The following is a 20941-nucleotide window of genomic DNA, read 5'->3' as shown; positions in this document are numbered from 1 at the left end:
TTTCATTAAAAGAAGTGATTGGACAGAACCACGACTGAGTGAATCATTTAACACGCGCAAGGGCATTATAGTGTTATAGACAGGGGACTAATGGGTTTGGCCCTATTCATTTTTTTTCCTATGGGTAATGGAATCATCTTGCGAGTTGTACGTTTGACACCCATGTTTAAAGCATACAAGAAGAGCAATACTCTCAGAATCATTGTTTTAGCATGCATTTTATTGCAGTGGTGTTAAGGGGTGCAAAAAACCCTGTAAAATCTCTGCAACCCCCCTAGATGATTTGGTCACATTCTTTATGTTTTTTCCTATTTATTTATTTACAAACTGGACCAAATGTTCCATATAGAATGGTCATAATTGTTTTGAAGAGTCTGTATTATAAAATCGTAAATGTTCCACAGTAGGTTAGTGTATGATTATGTATCACCTTTGGAACAACAGTCAATTGATTGCTTATGAAATGTGAGTTAGCTTGGTGGCTATATTTCTCGCTTAAATCCTGCCTCTCACTGTGCAGCGGCCACATCCTCTTCATGACCTTGTCGTCTCAGTGCACCACTGACTGCGAGAAGAATGAGGGCGTGTGTTGAGTCCGCATGGGCAGTACGCGGGCAGGACTTAATTAGTGATAGTAACAACGTGAGGAATCTAAGGACCCCGTTGTTTGCTCTGAACAAGAGGGGCTGCCTATTTGCCACCATTAAATATATGCTGCATTCTATGATGCTTCCACCTTTCTGTAGCTGGCAGATGCAGCTATAAATTGAGTTTAATTTCATTATTAGGGAATAGAAGGTTTAGTGAAAACGACGGGCTTGGCAATGCGATAACAAAGGCAGTTGTTGACCGTGTCGCATACACTGTGTACATATTTCCTTTCTTTTTTGTCATTAATTCTACACGTGTATGTACTGTGTTTGTGTAATGTCTTAAAACATACTGAAATGACACAAGAAATCTATGTCATGGCTTTCAACTTTTACACTGTGTTATCGGTCTTGGAGAACTGGCTTTTTTGTTCTAATAATGTCTCAATTTTACTTGACTTTTACCTCTTCGGAGTGGGACTTTCTGCGGGGAGGTATTTTCTGCGACGAACCGGCATTCGCTCTGAAGCTGGACTCAAAAGACAACAATAAAATTGGAAGTTCTCAGAATAGATGAAACACTGTTAGGTGGGTGGCTACTTAGGTTTCTCCTGCCTAATAGGTTCAGCATAGCTTTTTTGACCCACTTGAGTTCATACATCATACAATGAGACGAAACCATCTTGTGCCCAAACGGAGGATTTCAGAGCTAAAACGTTGGCGAGTTTCTCAATCTGCAGCCACCGCATTGAGTTTATTAACATTTCAATCTGCTACAGGCGCTCTTTGCCGCCTCACACAATGAACGTGCCCTTTTAATAATGTAACCGGTTTTAACAAGATCGTAAAGTGTTCATCTGAATTTCATAAGCCTGTTAGCAAAGTGACCAAATCAAATGGTTGCAACGAGAATGCCTTTGTCCCTTCTTTAATTTTCCACGTTACAGTGCACTCTGGTTTGTCCAAATGTGTGGGAGCATTCAGGGGCACGGAAGGCTGAGCATGTTGCTGTCCCGCCCCCGTAACTTTGAAATATGCTGGAGGTTGCTCATGATGGGGTGGATTTAGATTGGTTTCTTGTAACTGATAGTGCTTTGCGGAACACGCCCTTCTCCACTACTTCATCTATAATGAACAGGACTCCACACAGAGCCAGACCCTGACAATCCTGGCCCGTGTGACAGCTTGTATAATCCATTTATGTTGGATGAGCTCTCATTGTTTTCACACTCTGATACGGAATACCGTACGTTTAACTTCAATTAGTCAGACTAACGGGTCAGGGCAATCTGTATTTCATAGGTATAGACAAAGTTGTTTGTGTACGTGTGCATGTGTACGTATATGTTAGGGCTGTCATCGTTAAAGAATTTGCATTTTCTTAAGTACAAAAATATTGTTGCATTAATCATGTATTCACTCATATTAATTCCACAATGTATTGCGACTGCACGTTATCCTTTAGCTTAACCATGAATGGTTATGTTTAGGAGGTTGCTTTTTGGTCTGCTCTGGTCAATGCTTTCACCTGTGAGTGAAGAGACTCCAATTAGTGTACAAGTGTAAGGAACAGACACACAGACACACACACACACGTATATAAATATAATTTACCTTCTACCCTTCTAGGTATTTCTGGAGTAACGTGACCTTCGTTGGGAGATGAAAATATTGTAGCTAGCCCTGGCACACATTGATTTTTGGCCTGGGCGTTGGTATTTATGGACACAGACAGTGCATAAATATTGATACGCTCTCTCCTAGTTGTAGACTACTCAGACCATGTATATACGAGTTGTGTGAGCAGTCCTGAATAGAAATGAAGTGACAAAAGTATTCAAATAATGTTCCCGTTATTTGATACACTACACTTTGGTTTTTGATTCAATTTAATATGATTTTGGCAAGAGACCTTTACATATTTACACTTACGCAGTCCTGGAGTTATCGAGCTCAGATCAGTTTCATTAGGTGCTTATCAAATGTGCTGTTGTAACTGTGGAAACTAAAACCTGACACTCCTTTATTGCTACAATACACTTTGACAATTTTTTAGGGAAAAATAAGGCTATACAACTTTTGGCCTCATTGTACAGTATCTCACGAGTGCTCAATTCAGCATGGATTGTTTATCGATGTCCTTTTTTAACTGTTTATTCATGTATAATTGTTAAAATGCTACATTGGCAAGTAGCAAAGGAGCAAAAAAAATAGCTGGTCCTGAAATTTACCATCATCTTCAACAAAAAGGGAAGGTAAATACATTGATTAGAAGTACTGCATTTCATCAACTGAGGCCCAATGATGCCCTTCAATTCACTCAATAAAGCCTCAGATGTTGTTGATTCTAATTTTATTTAACGGCACACATTTTATTGCAACAAAACATTGATGCTGATTATAGTCTTAAAGCTTGCCAGCCCTCCACATGAACCAGGCACTGTACAGTACAGTATTTTCTTTGATATTAATGACTTAAGTCTCACAATGGTACAGGTAAATATGCATGCACGAAGCCACACACACACACACACGCACACAGATTACTTCTATCTGCCACTGCACCTTTAATGAGTATGTTCTGTGGCACATCCATGTTTTTGTAAAACAGAGCTGTGAAACCTAGCTTGTTTTTCCCATTTCATACATTTTTATAAATAAATATTTGATTTGATTTGCTTTGTTTTTCAAAACTTTGTCTTGTAAATCACAAAGTGGCTACTCAGTGTAGTAACTTTAATTAGATTGTTGCATGGCTAGAATTGCCTGGCCGTTGGTGGCTGACAGCGACTCTCATGGAGACAGAAGCACTGATTTATAAACTGACCACACATTGGGGATGCGCTTGGTTCAAAGGTTGCTTACTGTTCACCGTCGAGCAGTGATTTTTATTTTTCTCCAGAGCTCATTGTTGCCTTTTCATTTTGCTCTCACGAGAATTGCCTCTTTGAGATGTGGAAATGACTCTCACTCCTAGGTTTTCTATAGAGTTCACCAGGGGGAGCTTTTTTTCTGGGTCATTTCCTTAGATCGCATCTCTCCGCTTCACTATTTTTAAATAAGCTCAGCTATTTTAAGCCTGTGAAATTAGTGCCACCTCAGAATTCCCTCTATATCAAAGTCATGAATGTGCCAATGCTAGCAAAATCACTGGGCAACAACAGCATACCTCTTTTAGGGTTGTTGTTTTTTTTTTGCTGTCGTTTTATTTTCAGAGACAATAATCCCATTCTGGGTTGCAGGTGGGCTGGCCCATCTCAGTTGACATCCTGGACAGATTGCCAGACAATTGCAGTGGAAATTAAATAGGTTATAAACACCTTATAACTTATAAAGTAAGCCTATAAAGAGTTAGGGTGTCAGTATGGTGGTGCGAGTCCCATCTGACTGTTTTCTGTTGATTTGTTTCTTTCTATATAGTACAATTACCAGAATAGAAAAATGTAGAAAATGGCTTGGAGGTAAAACCATTTTGCATCCTATGCTACTATTGTTAAACACTTACCTGATTATAATGTGGTGTGTTATGCTGGCCTTGACTTCATATTCATTTACTTTCCAACGCTGCATATCATCTGCAGTCATTAATGGTGCTTTTATGGGAGAGTGGCGCTTTGTGCAGTAATTTAATCGGGAGGCTCGGGTAGCGGCATGGACTTAAGCTGGTCTTTGGGATCCGGTTGCACACTGTTAGCGTGAACCTTCGTCTATATGTGGCCACATTGACTCGCGCCGGGACAAGCCTTTCAAGACCTACCCGACGCACCTGTCTGGATATGAGGGAACTTGTCTTTCAGTCCTGCACCGTCTCTGTATGGGAGAAGGTAACGCCAAAATAGCTTTTGCACTCTGATAAAAATGCCCGGCTTAGTCATTTGATTTAAACGTTTTGTGTTTACCGCTCCTAAACGATAAAATATGTGCTTCCTCGTCATTTGAGTGAAAGTCTCCGGAAATTTCTTAAAACAAGCGTCATTCATTTGAATTGAACATTTCTGGTGCCAGAATTGGAGCAATGGAGGGGAACACAAAATACCAAAACGTTAAATCATGTTTTACATTCAAATACTGTATGTATCTGTAATGATGGCACATTATGGAGATTTGCTGGAGTGTGTGAAGTTGGGTGTGATGTGTATCGGTGGGACGTGGCCGACTTGTGCTGACTGACGAATTTACCATGTGGAGTGCAAACAGGAAGGAGGGGACTACAGTACAGGGAGCAGGGGCTGGATGTGGGTGGAAAAATATCCATCAGCGTGCTATTCATTTACCGGGGGGCATTCATCACAATGAAGTACAAGGGACAATTTTTGGGGATATTGAACATGAATCTTCGCGCGTGTTGAAACTGCAAGAACGCCAGTCCGCCAATGTCTTCATTCACAGTTATACATTTTTGTTTCAACCTTACAAATGTAATTGTGATGTCAGACCACTGGAAGCAGCCGAGTTAAAAGCGATACACCGTGACGTGACGGGGATAATGTGTAATGCATTCGGATAAACTATAGTACCGATAGCATGTAGCTTAACACAGCTGCTACCACCATTGAAGTGGATCAGTGTGTGACTAAATGAGCGCTTGTGCGATGTATAAACAGGCACCATGTCTTTGATAATGTTCAGCTCCATCGACCCCTGCTTCTTTCTTGTCTCGTGTAAAACTGAAATACTTGTGCTATTTTGTCTGTTGGTGGGAGTTTCCCCTTTATGCCATGTCTTAACTAAAAACAGTGTGCATCTGCAAGCTACAGAAGGCATTAAAGTAAAAAAAAAAAAAAAAAAGAAACTTGCGATAGTACAGTGTGTTGATTCATTTGTCCAGAAACTACTTTGAAAAACAAATGATTCTGACCTCAGTATTTAGCACGTAATATATTTTTTACCGTGATAAACAGAAGCTGAGACTGAATGTGGTGTTGTCCCACAACACTTTTAGAATAGGTTTGAGCTCCTTCCTTTTACTATTCCTTGAACGCTGCACATTATTTGTTTATACACCGCAGAGAAATTTTCGATTTTTCTTATTTATTTTTTTTGTATTTTTTTTTTACAGATTTAAAAAAAATTCGAACTTGGCGATTCCGTGTGTATTAAATGTATATTAAATGATTAAATTATTGAATTAGATAATGTTGAAGAGAGATGAGTAAATTAAAAAGGCACTTATGTCCGATGCCACCTTCATGCTTTATTCTCGGAGCATTTGTGCGATTGTACTATTACATAACATTTGACGACATAGTTTTACACCTGTAAGGTGTCCTTGTGCAGCTTTTTTTCTGATCTGTTGGAATTGAGCCATAATGACAAATTTAAATATAGAGTTTATAGTATTTTTGTGCTGCATTGCTGCCATAAGCCCTCCACTTAAAGAATGACTCTCCCTCTTTTCTCTGTGTGCACTGATGGTGACTCACACTCCAGCACACCCTGCAGAAATCTCCTCTTGCACAGAGGAGAGAGGGAGAGTGAGGGGAAGAGATGCATTATTTTATGTTGCTCCCAAAGACATAATATCTGTTTATGTCTCCGGCTCTACCTGCTCCGTCTGTGCCTATGCTATGTGCTGGGTTATACAAGTACTCATCAGTATTCCCAGGATTTTTTTTTTTTTTTTAATTGTGTGTATTTTTTGCTTCCTGTAGTTGAACTAGGTAGTTCAAAACACGGCACCCTTCACCAATTTAGTGTCATTTATAGGTTTTCTCGAGTCTGTCCCTGCTAGCCGCCCGCCATTCAGCGAGCTAACATTGTGTGACATTTGCAGTGATGCCGAATTCCGTCCTGCACATGCCGCTGCAGTGCCGTCGGTCGGCTGCCGTCAGGCTTTCGTTCTCTGGAAATAGAAAAAGAGCAAAGAGCCTGAGCGTGATTAATGGCCATGTATGCGTAGCAGCAAACACAACAGGCCTGTCTGCCGCCATCTCCCATCACACAGCCCCACAGGCCAAGCATTACATAAGAGATCTGCAAAATTGCTCATGCAGATTCTTAATTGCTTTAATTCATTATGTGTGTGTCTGTGTGTGTGCATGTGTGATTGCAGCTGTGAGGCGAGGTACATGCCCCCCACCCTCCCACACAAACACACACATATGCAAACACGCGCGCATGCCAGGTGGGATATGTGATTGTGCGATTTGATTTGGAATGGTGAATCTTCTTTTTATAGCTGGGCTCTCCACCCAAAAATGCTTGATCTCTCTGCCTCACGCCAGTCTGAATTTTACTGCCGTTTTTTTTATCTCCCCTCGTTTTAAGAAATAGCTATTTTTAGCAGGCTGTGTCAAAACATGGCTGCGTCATCCTGCGCATGCATGTGCGCATAGAAATCATTTTGCTTCCCCACAAGGCCTGAGTGCTCTCTTCGGCTACATGTGCTCGAGCCCTGTTTGCATTACTTCTTACTGAATGCATGCAGAGCCATTACGCAACTGTGTGCATCAGCTACAGGGCCACCGGGCCAGAATGACAGCCAGTTACCAATCACTCTCCCTCTCAGCTCCCCTCCCCCCTTCTTCATCTTCGCCTGTTTTGCCTTGATCCCCCTTTCATATCTTTTTAAAGCAGAAAGCACGGTGCGGTGTGATATGTGCGCATAGCAAATTGCTGCAGTCATGTTTTCGACAGTCAGTAAATGCGTGCATGTGTTGCTGTTGGCGTGCTCTCTGTTTGCTGGAGTGTGAAGACAGGTCAGTGGAGGCCAGTGCAAGAAGAGAGGATGATCTGCCCTTAGTTGTCAGCAGCGCTCCACTGTGAATACAAGATTGGATTGGATGCTCCATGTGATCTTGTAATTTCGGCAGCTTCTGAAGATCCTTAAAATTATTCGTTTCGGCTGATAATATATATTTCAGACATTGCGATCGTCATGATGATTTCACAATACATGTGAAATTCTCTAGCACCAAGTGAAATTTTGGCTTCTGTCTGTTTTGTATCAAAAAGATTTATTGACCAAATTCAACTACCTGGGGATGTTTATGCAAGGATGCTGAGTTGGTGTACATTATGTAAGAGCAGCAAAAGAAGTGGAGCTGTTTTGCTATTTCATAGTTTGACATGTCGGTACTCATGCAAGTAAAGTGCATTCGCTCAGTACATCTTGCCGATAGTGTGGAGAAGCTTGTCGTCTTGGTTTTATCTGTAATGGGATATAGCATCACAGCAAGATAGTAGGGCATTCGGTCTCAATATTTTTGTCTGACCTACTGTGCTCAATGAGAAGCATTCATCATCTGACACAGTTAGCATATACATCTATCAGCCTTTATGTAACGATAATGCACATTGTGACTTAATAATTATGGAAAGCAATTTACATCATGCAAGGTCATTAGTCAAATTTTCACAGCACTGTACAAATTCACTTGCATTAATTAACAAATCAATTATAGGTACCACACAATGGTTCACAGACTTTGAAGTGCAATAGGTGCAGTGCACAGATGGATGGCCAACTCTATGTACATATATATATCCAGTACCAGCTCAACGGCATTGGTTGTCATGTTCGTATAGGTCGTGAACAAAATTGGACTTTAACCACTGAGCAGTATTTGGACCGTTTTGGGTCATTTTCATCAAATCGTTCTCAGGGCATTTTAGAGGGATAAAAAGGTAGTCGTATCATGTTTCATGTTTTCACCATCTTGGTGAAGTTTCAGCTCCCTAGTGTCTTCTTTCAATGCTGTCCCTTTGATGTGAAATACCTTTCTGTTAAAGACCAAAGAATAGGACAAAAAAACACATACCAATGTTATAACGCAATTGGAAGCAATGCAAGGCTCACATCGAAGCCATTTGTGCATGAAGAGCATTTGACTGGATCAGGCTTGATATGCTGGCCTCCAGTTTATTCTATTTTTGCAGTGGGACATAAAAAAGAATGAGTTTGAAAGCGAAGTCTTTGCCGAAAACTGATTTTGACATTATTGAACTACTTTGACCTCATTTTCACTGCAAGGTAATCTCTTAATCTGAAAACAATGCCCTGCCACATAAAATTGCAAAATGTTACTTCACATATTTCTTGTGTAATCCTGGTCACAGACAAACCGGTGACCAACCACTGTCTGCACTTTCTAGGTCATAAATGCTTTTCTCACCCAACATTCATGACCCTAATGAGGATAAGCAGCATACAAAATGGAGGAAAACCAGCCTATGTTGAGATGTTTAAGTATTAGACACCCACTCTCCAGTGTTTCTAATGCTAGAATATCACAAAATTGTTGTCTTTTTCTATGGCACATTTAATTATTTGTTTGGGTCTTTATTGTCTTTTTGAGCAAGGAAATGAAATGTCTTGGTCACCCTCGCTTGACATCCCTCCCTAAGTGCATGCAGAAGAATGAGGCACACCATTTGATCTTCATTTCAAGTAGGGGGCAAAAAAGATTCGGTCTTAATTCAAAGACTCAAAACCGAGGTTTTCTCCCACTATAAAATAAAGAGACTGTGTAAATGTGTGAAGAAACTCCTCGGTTCCCCCTCTTCCCCCCCTTGAAGCCTTGCATGTTGTTGCACCTTCTTTGATAAGAGGACAGCTGCTGTTTACATCATTCGAAATGGAGGAATGCCTCATGGAATGAGTGATGCTTTGTGAATGAGGTAAAATCTAAAAGGGATTCAAACTTGTGCACCCAATTCTCATTTTTAGAAATACTTTGTATAATCACCTTGCAAAAAAGTCTTCTTTCCGTACCTTAGCTTACTTGCAAGTGTTTGGTCCATTTTGACTTTGAACCCAGATCCCAACTTGTACCTTTTGGACTGACATTTATCAATTGTAACAAAACAAAAGCAAATCATTAGAAAAGATGAGTTAGCCCCAGAAACCCCCCAGGAACGAGAGAAGTGATTGACATGGAGTGTTTATTTTTCTGCAGTTAATCAGCCTCTATGTGCATAAGTCCTTGCAGCCTGTGACTGATCCCCGGATGAGGAAAAGCGAGTTTATTGACATTCATGAAGCAGCAGCTTTCTGCCCCACACTGTTTATATGATAATGCTGGATTCTATCACTCCCAGACAAACCATCCACTTCCTGTGAAAACTCTGATCCTTCTGCATGCGATATGACAAACCCTGTCACATTAACAGAAGCAACGCAGCAAAGGTGTGTGATAGTGTTGCCCCTTTTGTATAATTTTATATAACTACAAAATCCAAATCAAAATGGGGTGCATGCATTTTCACTACTGTGTTACATCAAAACTTTGGAAACTGAGAACACTAATTGCTGAAGCTTTTGAAGTGGAATTCACTCACATTCTTACATGATGGACATGAGCTGCTCAACATTCAGGTTTTTGCATTCTCATTCTTTTGGCTTTATAATGCTGCACGCACCCATTTTTAATGGATGACAGGTCTGGACTGTTGGCAGGCCAGTCCGGTAGTACTCCACTCTTCGACTGCGTAGCCACACTCTTCTAGCATATGGAAACTACAGCTTGGGCATCGTTTTATTCTAAAAACCAAGGGGCTCCCTGGAAAAGACCTCACCTGTTGCAATAAACACAACATTAATAGTGCTTTCATAAGCTGTATAAACCCCTGTGTAGGGCTGAAATATTTAAGAAAACTTTAATTTGTGATTCTTCTAAACAAACGTTATGCTTAGAAGGGAAAATCCTTCTATTTTTAACCCTAAATCAAGCTCCAGTGCAATAATCACAAAAACATAAGAGAAAATGGCATCATACCAATAAAACATTAAAAGTTATTACTCAATAATACAAATACACTAAAAATGTTCTTTGAGAGAAACAGTCCTTTTTCATTTCAAGGAATGTTGATAAGTTCATACTACAGTATGGTGAAACATCTAAAGCCAAATAAACCCCACGGCATACATGCCAATCAATCTGAGTACTTACAGTAAATATTTGAATGACCAAAGTGGTTTTGAAGTGACCTGGTATGGAGGCCTGTGTTTTGGAAGCATGAGTTTGTCTCGTTCCAGATGGAAAGTGGAGAGATCTATTTTCTGTTGCGATTGCGCCAATCTTCCCATGGGGCAAAAGCATTACTCTTTATCTCCCCCTGGGTACCACCTGCCTCCCCTTTTGCGACCTATAGGGTTTATTTACCCACACTCGAATGGTGAAACTGTGGGGATTTGTTATCGTTTTACACAGAGGTATCCTATTAGGTCATGCACTGGGTCTTTTCCATGCCCTTCATTCAACCTTGGGCAAACCTTTGTAGGCAGCTTAAAGCGTCCAATGTCAAAGTTAGGTTCCACATTCATGCTTGGAAACATAAAGAAATGCAAAGCCAAGGTGTGCTTGCTGTATTTTGGGTTCACCATCTGGAGAGCACACTAATTACGGTAGTCAGCAGCTGTTGAAGTGTACTTAATGAATGCAGAGGCAATAGAGAGCAGCCACCTCCTGAATCCAGTTGTTCCCCTCCGCAGGATGGAGCAACATACTGTAAGTCTTTGGCTCTGGCACGGCTTCAAAGTGGGTGACGAGCCACCAGAAGCTGATGACAACAGACGGTGTTTTCCGAGTGTGGGAAGATGGTAAATAATCAGTTTGGGTTTGCAAAGGCCTCCTCAACACGTAGGAAGTTTACGCTGAGGAAAAAGGGCTGGGTGTACCTTGGCAAATTCGGGTCACATGTTGACATTGACATCAAAGGTGGTAATCAAGTTGTTGGACTGTTTTCTAAATGATCATTACTATCGTTATTATCAAATGAAAAACAATCAGCTCTGGCTCCCTTGTTTGTATAATTATGCCTAACTTATAATTATCCGGCTCAACGTTCCACAGGTCAGTGATTGGGCATTGTGATAACTCTGGATCAGAAAGAATAGGGCAGCGTGTGTGTGTGTGTGTGTGTTTGGATGAAAGTGTCAGTGAATGTGCGTGGGTGTGTGTGTGTGTAATAATCAGCTTATCTGGTTGCGGTCCAAGCAGGCTGCTTTGCTGTGAATTAATTTGATCATAGCATGTTTCGGAGACTGTCTTTCTGTGCTGGCCTCCGCCTGAGCATCACAGAGGTTTGGGTGAGCTAGTTATGACAGAAGGAAAACGTGGATGCTCCTTTTTACTGTCCACATCACTGCTGAGTTTTTTTTTTTTCCCAAAAAAGTAATGAATCTATGAAGTGTATTGTATTTATTGTTGAATAATATGTCACAATATCGTATTCTCAACATGTGGCTGGGCCGATTGCTCTTTCATCTGACCTATGGAGCGTCCTCATTTATTATTCATTTGTCATGTGCCACGTTCCATTAACCTTTTGGTAATGACCGCAAAATATGATGGAATATTTTGTTGAGCGATTTATTGAAATCTCTGAGAGAGATTTATCTGGCACTGAGGCTTGGATGTAGTTCATTACGTGCAGTTTATTGGCACTGGTGTCATCAAACCGCTTTAACCCATGTTCGATATTTTGTTCAATCCTTTGATCTTTTCGTCAAAGGCATTTCACATCAAAGGGAAATCGGTGAAACGAGGCACTAGGGTGCTGAAATTTCACTCAGATGGTGATAACATGTCAAAGTTCAACATGGCACGACCACTTAGTTATCTCATTAACAGGGGTGTGCCATCGCTTAGCTTAAATACTGCGAGTAGGATGTGGTTTTATGCAATACTGCTTTAGAGATGTTTCTATGGTATAAAATCTGTACCATATGTGGGACTGTGAGAATTGCACTTGTTATGTGGAAAGCCAATACTAAAATTTTCGATCCAAAAAGAGATAAATATGCTTCCCAACAAGTCAAACGTTCTCAGCCCAACCGATGTTTTGTCAACTGGGTTTTATCCAGCCATCGGCCACCATTAAAGCTTGCCGAGGTGATTCGAGTTTTATAACAAGTGCAGTTTAGTGCCCTGTCAGGGGGGATGAAGATTACCCGGTGAACTTAATGACCATCTGCAGAAGCTTGGCCTGAGAGTCCAACTGAGGATGAGTAATCTTGCCTGTGTGGGCAGCAGTGCAGCATTGGGCTCCCAACATTTGCTTGGCTGCAGAAGCAATAGTCAACAGCTCTCAGTGGACCTTCTGTCAGCAAAACAGTCACAGCAGCAAAAATTAACAAATACATGCAGCTATTTCCCCCGTCAAGAGCTCCCTCTTTGTGTTTTATCACATTAAATTTGCTCAAGCACTACATAGACACATTTGTCGTAAGACCCAGTCTAATTCAGCCTCGCATGCCTTTGTAACGGTCGGCTTTGGCATTGTGAGTCACTGTTTCGGTTCCTTTATTAAGGCAAAGGCTCATCTGGCATCTTGGTGTTGGTTCAGTGGGATTATCAGATTTGCAGTCCTCTCCCTGGAGAACCCCATGTTCACGCTGTTCTTTCAAATTAGTGCTCTATTCCAACTTCAACTTCCCACAGTCGTAAGATTAGATCCCAGTTCATCCTTTTTGCTCTGATTTTCTACCTTCTTTTTGAATTGTCAAGGCCTTTTATATCTGTGGCACAGCTGCGTTTCATCCTACACGTCCACTATCTACTTTTCTTTTCTCCCTAAAGCTGCTCTTGTTCTTTTGCCTCCTCTGCATATGAGCTGTCTTGTTGAAGTGTGATAGAGTCATAAGACATCAGTAGTCAGGTCGTGCGTACGGCGGCTCAAAGAGGTCACATCCTGCTGATAGCGGCAGTGGGCATTTAGAAAGAAAAGGGGCAAAGGAGAGAAAGAATAAACAAGGATACTTGTCTGCCTGCTGTTGCGGGATGTTTAATATGCAATAGTCTTGTTCTCATGACAGACTGCTGCATAGCTTGACAGTAAGTCCTGCCTGCAACCCATTTTTGGATTTTGTCTCTTTATATTTATGTCTACTGCTCATGATCATGAATCTGTTTACTGTTTTTATGCAGTCACGTCATTCTGTCTTGCTTTTTCTTTCTTGCCTGTTGGTCTGTACGCGTTTGCAAACATATAGCTACTGTTCTTGAGGCAAAGGTATAGCTGTAAAATGCAACGATTAAAGATTTCAATCTCAAAATGATACGCAGCTCATTTGATTTTAGAATTAGATATCCAATAACATATTCAGATGACTCTATCCCAGAAGTTAGGCAAAATATATTTTTGGTCTATATTAATCCTTCAAATGAATTCAAATTTAAATGTCGATTTGTACTCAAGAGAAAAATATGATTGATTAATTTCTTAGTGGTCTTGTCTACCTTTATATCTCTGTCTTTTATTTATTTCTGAGTGGTCTTATCCAATGTTCCCTCTAATTTTCTATGCGTCTGAGCATTCACACAAACTCTCTGGGCAGGCTTTGGACCAAGGTGAGCAACTTCAGACATGCGCCCAGTGAGTGGCGGTGTGCATATCTGATTTCGCTCTCAAATTGACCTATATCACATAACTCACATTTTGTCATTAATGAGCAAGGAAGGAGGGGGGCGCTGAGTAAATCCAGCTGCCTAGCTGCGGCCCTGGACGAAGGTCTTGTCTGCATGTAGCCGGGGTTGCCAAACAAATCAATAACTATTTTTGTTTGTTTTTTGTTTTTGTTTGTTATTATACGTGTTTTACACATGACAATGTAATGTATATTGCACTTGTCACCATGGCAATGAACAAGCCAGAAGTTGTGAAAAAGATATTCCATCTTAAAAGAAGCGCATTTCGTTTTTACTTTGGCTGTGGTAAGCGGATGTGTGGCTGCACGTTCGTTTCGCCAGGAAAAGGGGTAAGCATTTGCGTCTCTTAACTCCGCATTGTTGTTAGCTAGCTAACCTGCACGGGGTGTATATGCAGGGAACGTTTCTGTCACCGCATTTGATTGGATGAATAGTGTAAGTGAAACTTATCATATGACTGGCTGGATACGTGTCACTCGCTGTCACAATGCAAAATGGTACAGAAAACAATATTACTGGTGTAGTTAATCAGATAAGATGAGGTCTAATATTAGATATTATTTAATAGGTTGATATTGCATTTTGTTTTGTGCACGGCATAGATTTTCTTGTGCGCTGGGAATGTGCGAGCAGTGCGCCATTGCACAGGCACGCAGTTTAGAGGGAATACTGGTCTTATCTACCTTTATATCTCTGTATCAGTCAGTCCTCAGGATGTACACACACTCTGACACACCCACGCTCGCACACACACACACACGCATAGACACCGAAGCATTAGTGGAGTGTTAGCATCTGTGGCTGCACACCCAGTCCTAAGCTGCAGAGGTTACGTAACATACTCTGCCATTTGAAATGATCTCAAACCACAAGTGACCGTTGACTTATTGTGGACCTGACTGTTGTGTCTGACCCAGCGTTGTATGCTGTATAGTCAGCAGTTAGACGTGACTAAAGATTGAGTGGAGCTGGCGACGCGTATTAGTGAGTAACAGGGGAATCCTCCATTGAAGATCCAGTTTACAGAGTGCCAACTCGGCATTCGTAGACCCTTTGCTACCCTCCTTAATGGTCTCGTGCTTCAAAATATCTCACCTGAATTGTTGGACGCAAGCACCAGGATTTGCCTTCATATTTAGAGTGAACAAATGAATCTATCTATCTATATAAAACATATACAACATGAACAAATACAAGAACGTAAAAAATGAAAGTCCCGGGCAGGATTATTTACCTTTTTTTCTTCCACACTATGCATATTGAACACAACAGGAGATGAAAGAGCCAGGCAAATTGTGTGTAATGAGGTTCCCCCTGCTTGCCTGTGCTTATGTACCACGCTTTCACAGCTACAGAAGATCAGAAGAGGCCGATATTGGCATGGGGAAGCCCTCCTGAGTTCATTAGTCATTGCTAAAATGTTAGTACCCAAACCGCAATTTGATGAAATGCTTCTTTGCATTTTAGTCAGAGTAGAGATTTGGAAGCAAGAAAGACATTTTTCTCACTATCCTTTGCAAACATCTACATTTCTGATGACTTCAACCAATTGAAAAACAAAAATGTGCACGTGCATATTACAAACTCAAACCACCTGCAAGCCTTGTGTTTGGTCACTTAGTGATTATCCTCCATTATCCATTCATTTTCTAAAGCTATCACTGCAACCAAACATGTTTAAAAAAGTGAAGAAATGTGCCTCTGATAAACTGAACTTCACCGTGTACGGAAAGACTACTGTACAATCTCACTGGTTACCTTATTTGCATTAGTGCCAGTTTGATCCAGTTTAAGGAGATGGTCTTCCTCATTCATCTTCATCTGCCGCGCAGCAAACGCCTCCTCACTTAGGCGAGAGCTCATTACTCACAATGGCATCCATTTGAATCTTTCATCAGAGGGTATTTTAATTGAGCATTGGCAAATGTGTTTGGAACAATGGTGTCTCCAAATGCCCGAGCGCTGCGTGTTTGTGGATGTATTTGTGAGTACGAGATTCAGCGTGCACATTGGTATGATGATGAGGCCGTCTGGTTGTGGAAACTGTTCACTTTGGAATGGCAGCCCACATGGGAGATGACAAGCTGTCTGTCTGTGGAGGCACCGTGTAATTCTCCGTCATTTAGTTTCAATATAATGGCGCCTTGTGGTGTACACATGGGTACTTTTGATTAGATTGTGTTGTTCAGCTGTTTATAATCCCGCTGAGTTGTAGGAACATCTGTCAGGCTAACGACTGTATTTTGCATTTAAGTTTAATTCAAGTTAGATTTAATTCAGGTCCATAACCGCGATTTTTCATTCCGCACTTCCCGAGGCTTAATCCTCACAAGTCCATCATGCGTTGGCCCCGTTGCCTTGCATTGTCCAATTCCCAAGTCCGCAACGTAAAACAATAGAAAACACGAGTCCATTTGTGTATCCGTGAACTTGCGCGACCGCACTTAGGACTGATAGCGTCCTAAAAGAATCGACTGTCTATTCTGCTGTTTGACGCCTGAAGAGAAATCCCTCAGCATTATAGAGCGTTAAAGGGTTAAAGCTCATATGTCCCCCTTGCCCTGTTCTCTGACCCCAGTACTCCTTTGGTTTTATTGAATGTAGCCTCCACTAGCAGATGCAGGAGCCTTCCATTGAAATTTATTGGAATTTGTGTGCATGTGGCCCCCTTAGAGCAGGATTGAACACTCAGTCATGTTTGATGGAAACATCCCTTTTTTTGCTGCCTACTCTAGAGGAAAGCATATGGTGCTGACACAGACTAGGGAAGTCATCATCCATATGAAAGTGAAGCAGATTTATGTTGTGGGAAGAGGTGAACGACATTTCACTTTAGCTCTCGCCAACACTTGATGAAATGAATTCAACAGGGGATTTTAGTTGCCGTCTCGCTTGGTGCCTTTATGTCTGCCGAGGTGACAGGGGAGACCTTCATACATAAGGCCCTCATACTAACCATGTGGTGGTAAATAAATCACGCAAAATAAACGTGAGCAAAATGTGCATTTAGAATTTTGCATCATATAGCACTTGTTTGGTTGTATTTCACATTGCCCTTAATCTCCATTCTTTCTGAAGTCTTTTTTTTCTTATTGACCCTCGGATTCCCTCTGATATATTTTTTTCTTTCGACTTCTAGGAGACCGAAATCGGCGCCAAGAGAAAGGAGCGTGAAGCGCTTGAGGCTGAGGTGAAGAAAAAAAATCAAACATGTCAGACTTTGGTAAGTGAAGAATGCACCGCATGCAGCCTTAAAAAAAAGGAGACATTCAAGGCTTTTAAAAAGCCCTCCGATGAGATGAACTTCACGGTCATGTAATGATCGCGTGATTCTCAGGTGATGACAGAAAGTGACTAATATTAGCAATTAGCTCAAAGTGTGTGAGGTTATGCCCCAGACAAGCTGTATGCAATGCAGTTTTCTGCGTTTCTTATTGTTGTGTTTTGTGCTCAGTAAATGTAGGCCACTGCTTGCAAAACAATAGTGTATGCTGTACGGTCACAGATGTCATCGATACATATTTTAATATTTTACTTTCTATGTGTCTTGAAGGACATGGTATGAATAAAATGTCTTTCAGACTCAAAGGAAACTGGTAGAATTTTTCTCTGGAGGGTTGCTCCATAAATATACAGTAAAACTCCTCTACAACAAAACCTGCATGCGCAGTATTTAGATCACGGTATTACTTTTCAGACGAATCATAAAGGTGTTTATCCCGGCGAACTTCCATAAGCATAAGTTCGTCCACCGTGTTTTCTGCTCATAAAGAAATTCCGGAAAATACGTGTTGCGGAAAATGTGGTCCGCGTGGTTGCCGAAATAACGTCATTTGACGGGCGGATTTTGCAGATGCGTCAAGCTCAAACCAAGCTTTTGAAGACAGGATAAAAGTAATCAAGATGAAAGATGGATGAAGAAAAGTGAGACATTATGCAAGAAATTGATGGATGTATGAAAATGAATGCTTATTGCAGATTTGGCAATTTCTTTCTCTTTTTTTTAATGTTGGATGGTTTTGAGATTGTAGATTGCGCAACACAATTTTGATGCGCTTTGATTTTATATACCTTTCTTAGTTGGACAGCTTTTACTGAGAGGAATTTTACAGTGAGGAATGTTTTCCACCACAACATAATAAACACAATGTGATCTTGGGGGTTTCACCTCTGCAGTAATGTCAACCCCATGAGTCAGATAGATATAAAAGAGTTCTCTGTGCTTAATATTTTATAATACACGGTGGATAAAGTGTATTTGGCTTAGACGTTTTATGTTGGAGTTTAGGAGAGTAGGAGACTACCTGTTGCTTTAATGCTCCAGTAGTGGATCTTAAAAGTTTGCTCCCAACAGCCTTGTTGAGTTCACCGCAGTTGTTTACATCTATAGTAGAAGTCAATATTCAATGGTTTGACTGCTGATATGAAAAGGCCCACACAAGAAAGTTCATTTTCTTTAACTTGATGAAGTCGGAGTATTTTAGCGTGCAAAACTGGGGGATATTTAGCAGTCATTTAAATAACACTTTATGAAATCATCTCTTCATATTCTCAAGCCCCCTTCTTTTGATGAGCCCTCTTTGTTATGTGGTTCTTTGCCACAAATAAACACTCCATTAGCAGTATTTTCCTTACAGCACTCCTTTCACGTTCTCAGCCCACAGCTGCACTTCCCCTCCTGCCCATTGTCAGCCCACTGAGGCCAACTGAAGCGCCCCCCCAAAGGACAAACTGCGCCCGAATGGCCTGCAGAAATGGCAGGTTGTTCTCCAGAACAGCACTTATCTCCTCCTACACTGAGCCTTGAGTACTGCCACACAAACACAAGAAACACAAGAGCAGCCAACATGACTGAGAGCGCTTCAACTTGATAGCGTTGTCAACTCCTGTTTCATCTAAAGAAAAAGAAAAAAAAAGTCCCGTTTTTCTCTACTCTTGCAATCGTTTCTATGCACTGTCTTAAAGTGTGTTGGACATACAGTCATTTGCAAAAATTCTCTTTCCAAACAATGGGAATACTGTAAATGCAGTGGCACTTCACATCGCAACACAATTCCAACATGAACCCAGGCAGCATTAAGTAGACGATCAGCCTTCTCTGTGACCTCTAGATATATGCAGTCATCTTCATATTTAGAAGATGAAATATATAAGATAAAATCTAATGATATTCCATTAGAAATCCATGCCTATACACACAAATAGGGCTTTTAAGTTCCTTTCTTGCTTTTTTTTTTTTTTATACAGTTGCCTCTGCCCTTAGCAAAAAAACCGGCGCGTCTTCATTTTCCCATCCCGCAGATTATTTATCGTATCCAGTGGTATTAACGATTAACATTTTTCTGTCATGCAGTTTTGTGCAGCAACAATCCCCAAATACTACTCTATGGCCCAATCACGGTTATTTTTTTTCCCCCATAGTATGTAGTGAAGCATATACTGTATACACCACCAATAATCAATGCTTGCCTGTCTCCTGGTTGTATGGTGTAGGCCATAACTATTAAATCTTCTGGTAAATATCTGTTCCTTGGACAGAATCTACACCTCTCTGTTTATGATTTTGTGTTCTTATTATGCTTGCATGATTTTGCCCCAGTTAAATTCATACCTCATACCGACATTGATGTATTAAAAAATAATAATGATGTCTAATATATTGCCTGCTACCTCATTTTTTTGTAACAAGAGATGGTAGGTAGAGGGACAGGTGTAATTTAAAAAAAAAAACGTATTCATGCATTTATATATATATATATATATATATATATATATATATATATATATATATATATATATATATACAGTATATACATGCATGAATACTTTTTTTTTTTTTTTTTATTACACCTGTCCCTCTACCTACCATCGCTTGTTACAAAAAACTGAGGTTACGAAACGCCTCTTTGGGAAAATATTGCCTCTTTTTATGAAGGGAAATTCAGGATAAAAGCAGGCAAACATTTTTGGTGTATTATAATGAGACATAGACACCTGCCCTTGCTCGAATAGGACTGTAATATTAATACATCACAACCCTTGAAGTCTCCCCTCCATTGCTGAAGCTGGTAATTCTAATATGTATCTGTTACCGTGTACAGACACAATTATTGTCAGGTCGATCAGTTCATCATTGTTTATACTACAAATGTGAGCAACAAGGTTTACTCTCCAAGCCAGTTTACATGTTTACAGTCATGTTATATTATGTTGTTATGTTATACGTTACTGTTAAAGCAAATCAGTCACGGTTTGATGCCTTGCTCAATAGTGTTCTTCAGTACCAGTTCCCATAATTTAGCCCAGAGGTTGATCTCGGACTCTAGTTTGTGTTTTTACTTTGTGGTCAACAGCAAGTCTTGAAAATGAGAGCATTTCTGTTTTTCACCATTTGATCCCTAGAGGAAATGTATGACGTTTAGCTATAATTCTGGCAATATGTGGACTTCAGAAGTATAAAAAAAGATGAATGAAGTACTGTTGCCATGTTTGTTCAGACACGTTGAGTTACTGTGTGTACATGTTGTATGTGTGAATGACTGTAAACACAGCCAATGCCATCTGCTACCTCTACCCTTATGGGAATTAAGCCTACAACTGTGGTCCATCAGCCGAGTCTGAACGCTAGCCATGGCAACTTTACAAGTGACACTTGAATATGTACTGCGCTAATCAAAGATCAATAGAAGCAGACAGCAAAGAGTCAACAGTCGAGGGAGTTCCGCGTGTCTCCGCTGTCACAGTCGAGTTTGCTATCTGGGGTTGGAGGCCCGCTGTCTTGTTCCTCTTAGCCTCAACACGGAACTGTTTGCAAACATGACGCCTTCTGTCAAAAGTGTGATTGGCAGAGCTCTTATATAAGCTTTATGGCATGGATTTTAGCCTCACAAATATGCAGTCTGAAGATTCACAGTTCTTTCTGCGGATTCTGAGTCCAATATATATGAAGGTCTGCTAATAATTTTGCACCAAACACACTTG

At 40.7% G+C, this 20941-nt stretch overlaps 1 protein-coding gene across 2 annotated transcripts in view; it reads left to right on the top strand.

Moving 5' to 3' along the window:
- Window positions 1–20941, top strand: part of rimbp2b (RIMS binding protein 2b) — a 91909-nt gene that overhangs the window by 27599 nt on the left and 43369 nt on the right. For both annotated transcript variants that reach the window (XM_088414707.1, XM_088414798.1), the window contains exon 4: window positions 17100–17183. In XM_088414707.1, the coding sequence (XP_088270833.1) occupies window positions 17100–17183 (84 nt within the window). The remainder of the gene's footprint in view (window positions 1–17099; window positions 17184–20941) is intronic.

The sequence above is a fragment of the Hippichthys cyanospilos genome, chromosome 1 (assembly GCF_059441005.1).
Source record: "Hippichthys cyanospilos isolate Australia breed blue-spotted pipefish chromosome 1, RoL_Hcya_1.0, whole genome shotgun sequence".
NCBI lineage: Eukaryota > Metazoa > Chordata > Actinopteri > Syngnathiformes > Syngnathidae > Hippichthys > Hippichthys cyanospilos.
The sequence above is the reverse complement of the archived record's forward strand: the minus strand, read 5'-3'. Positions and strand labels throughout refer to the sequence as shown.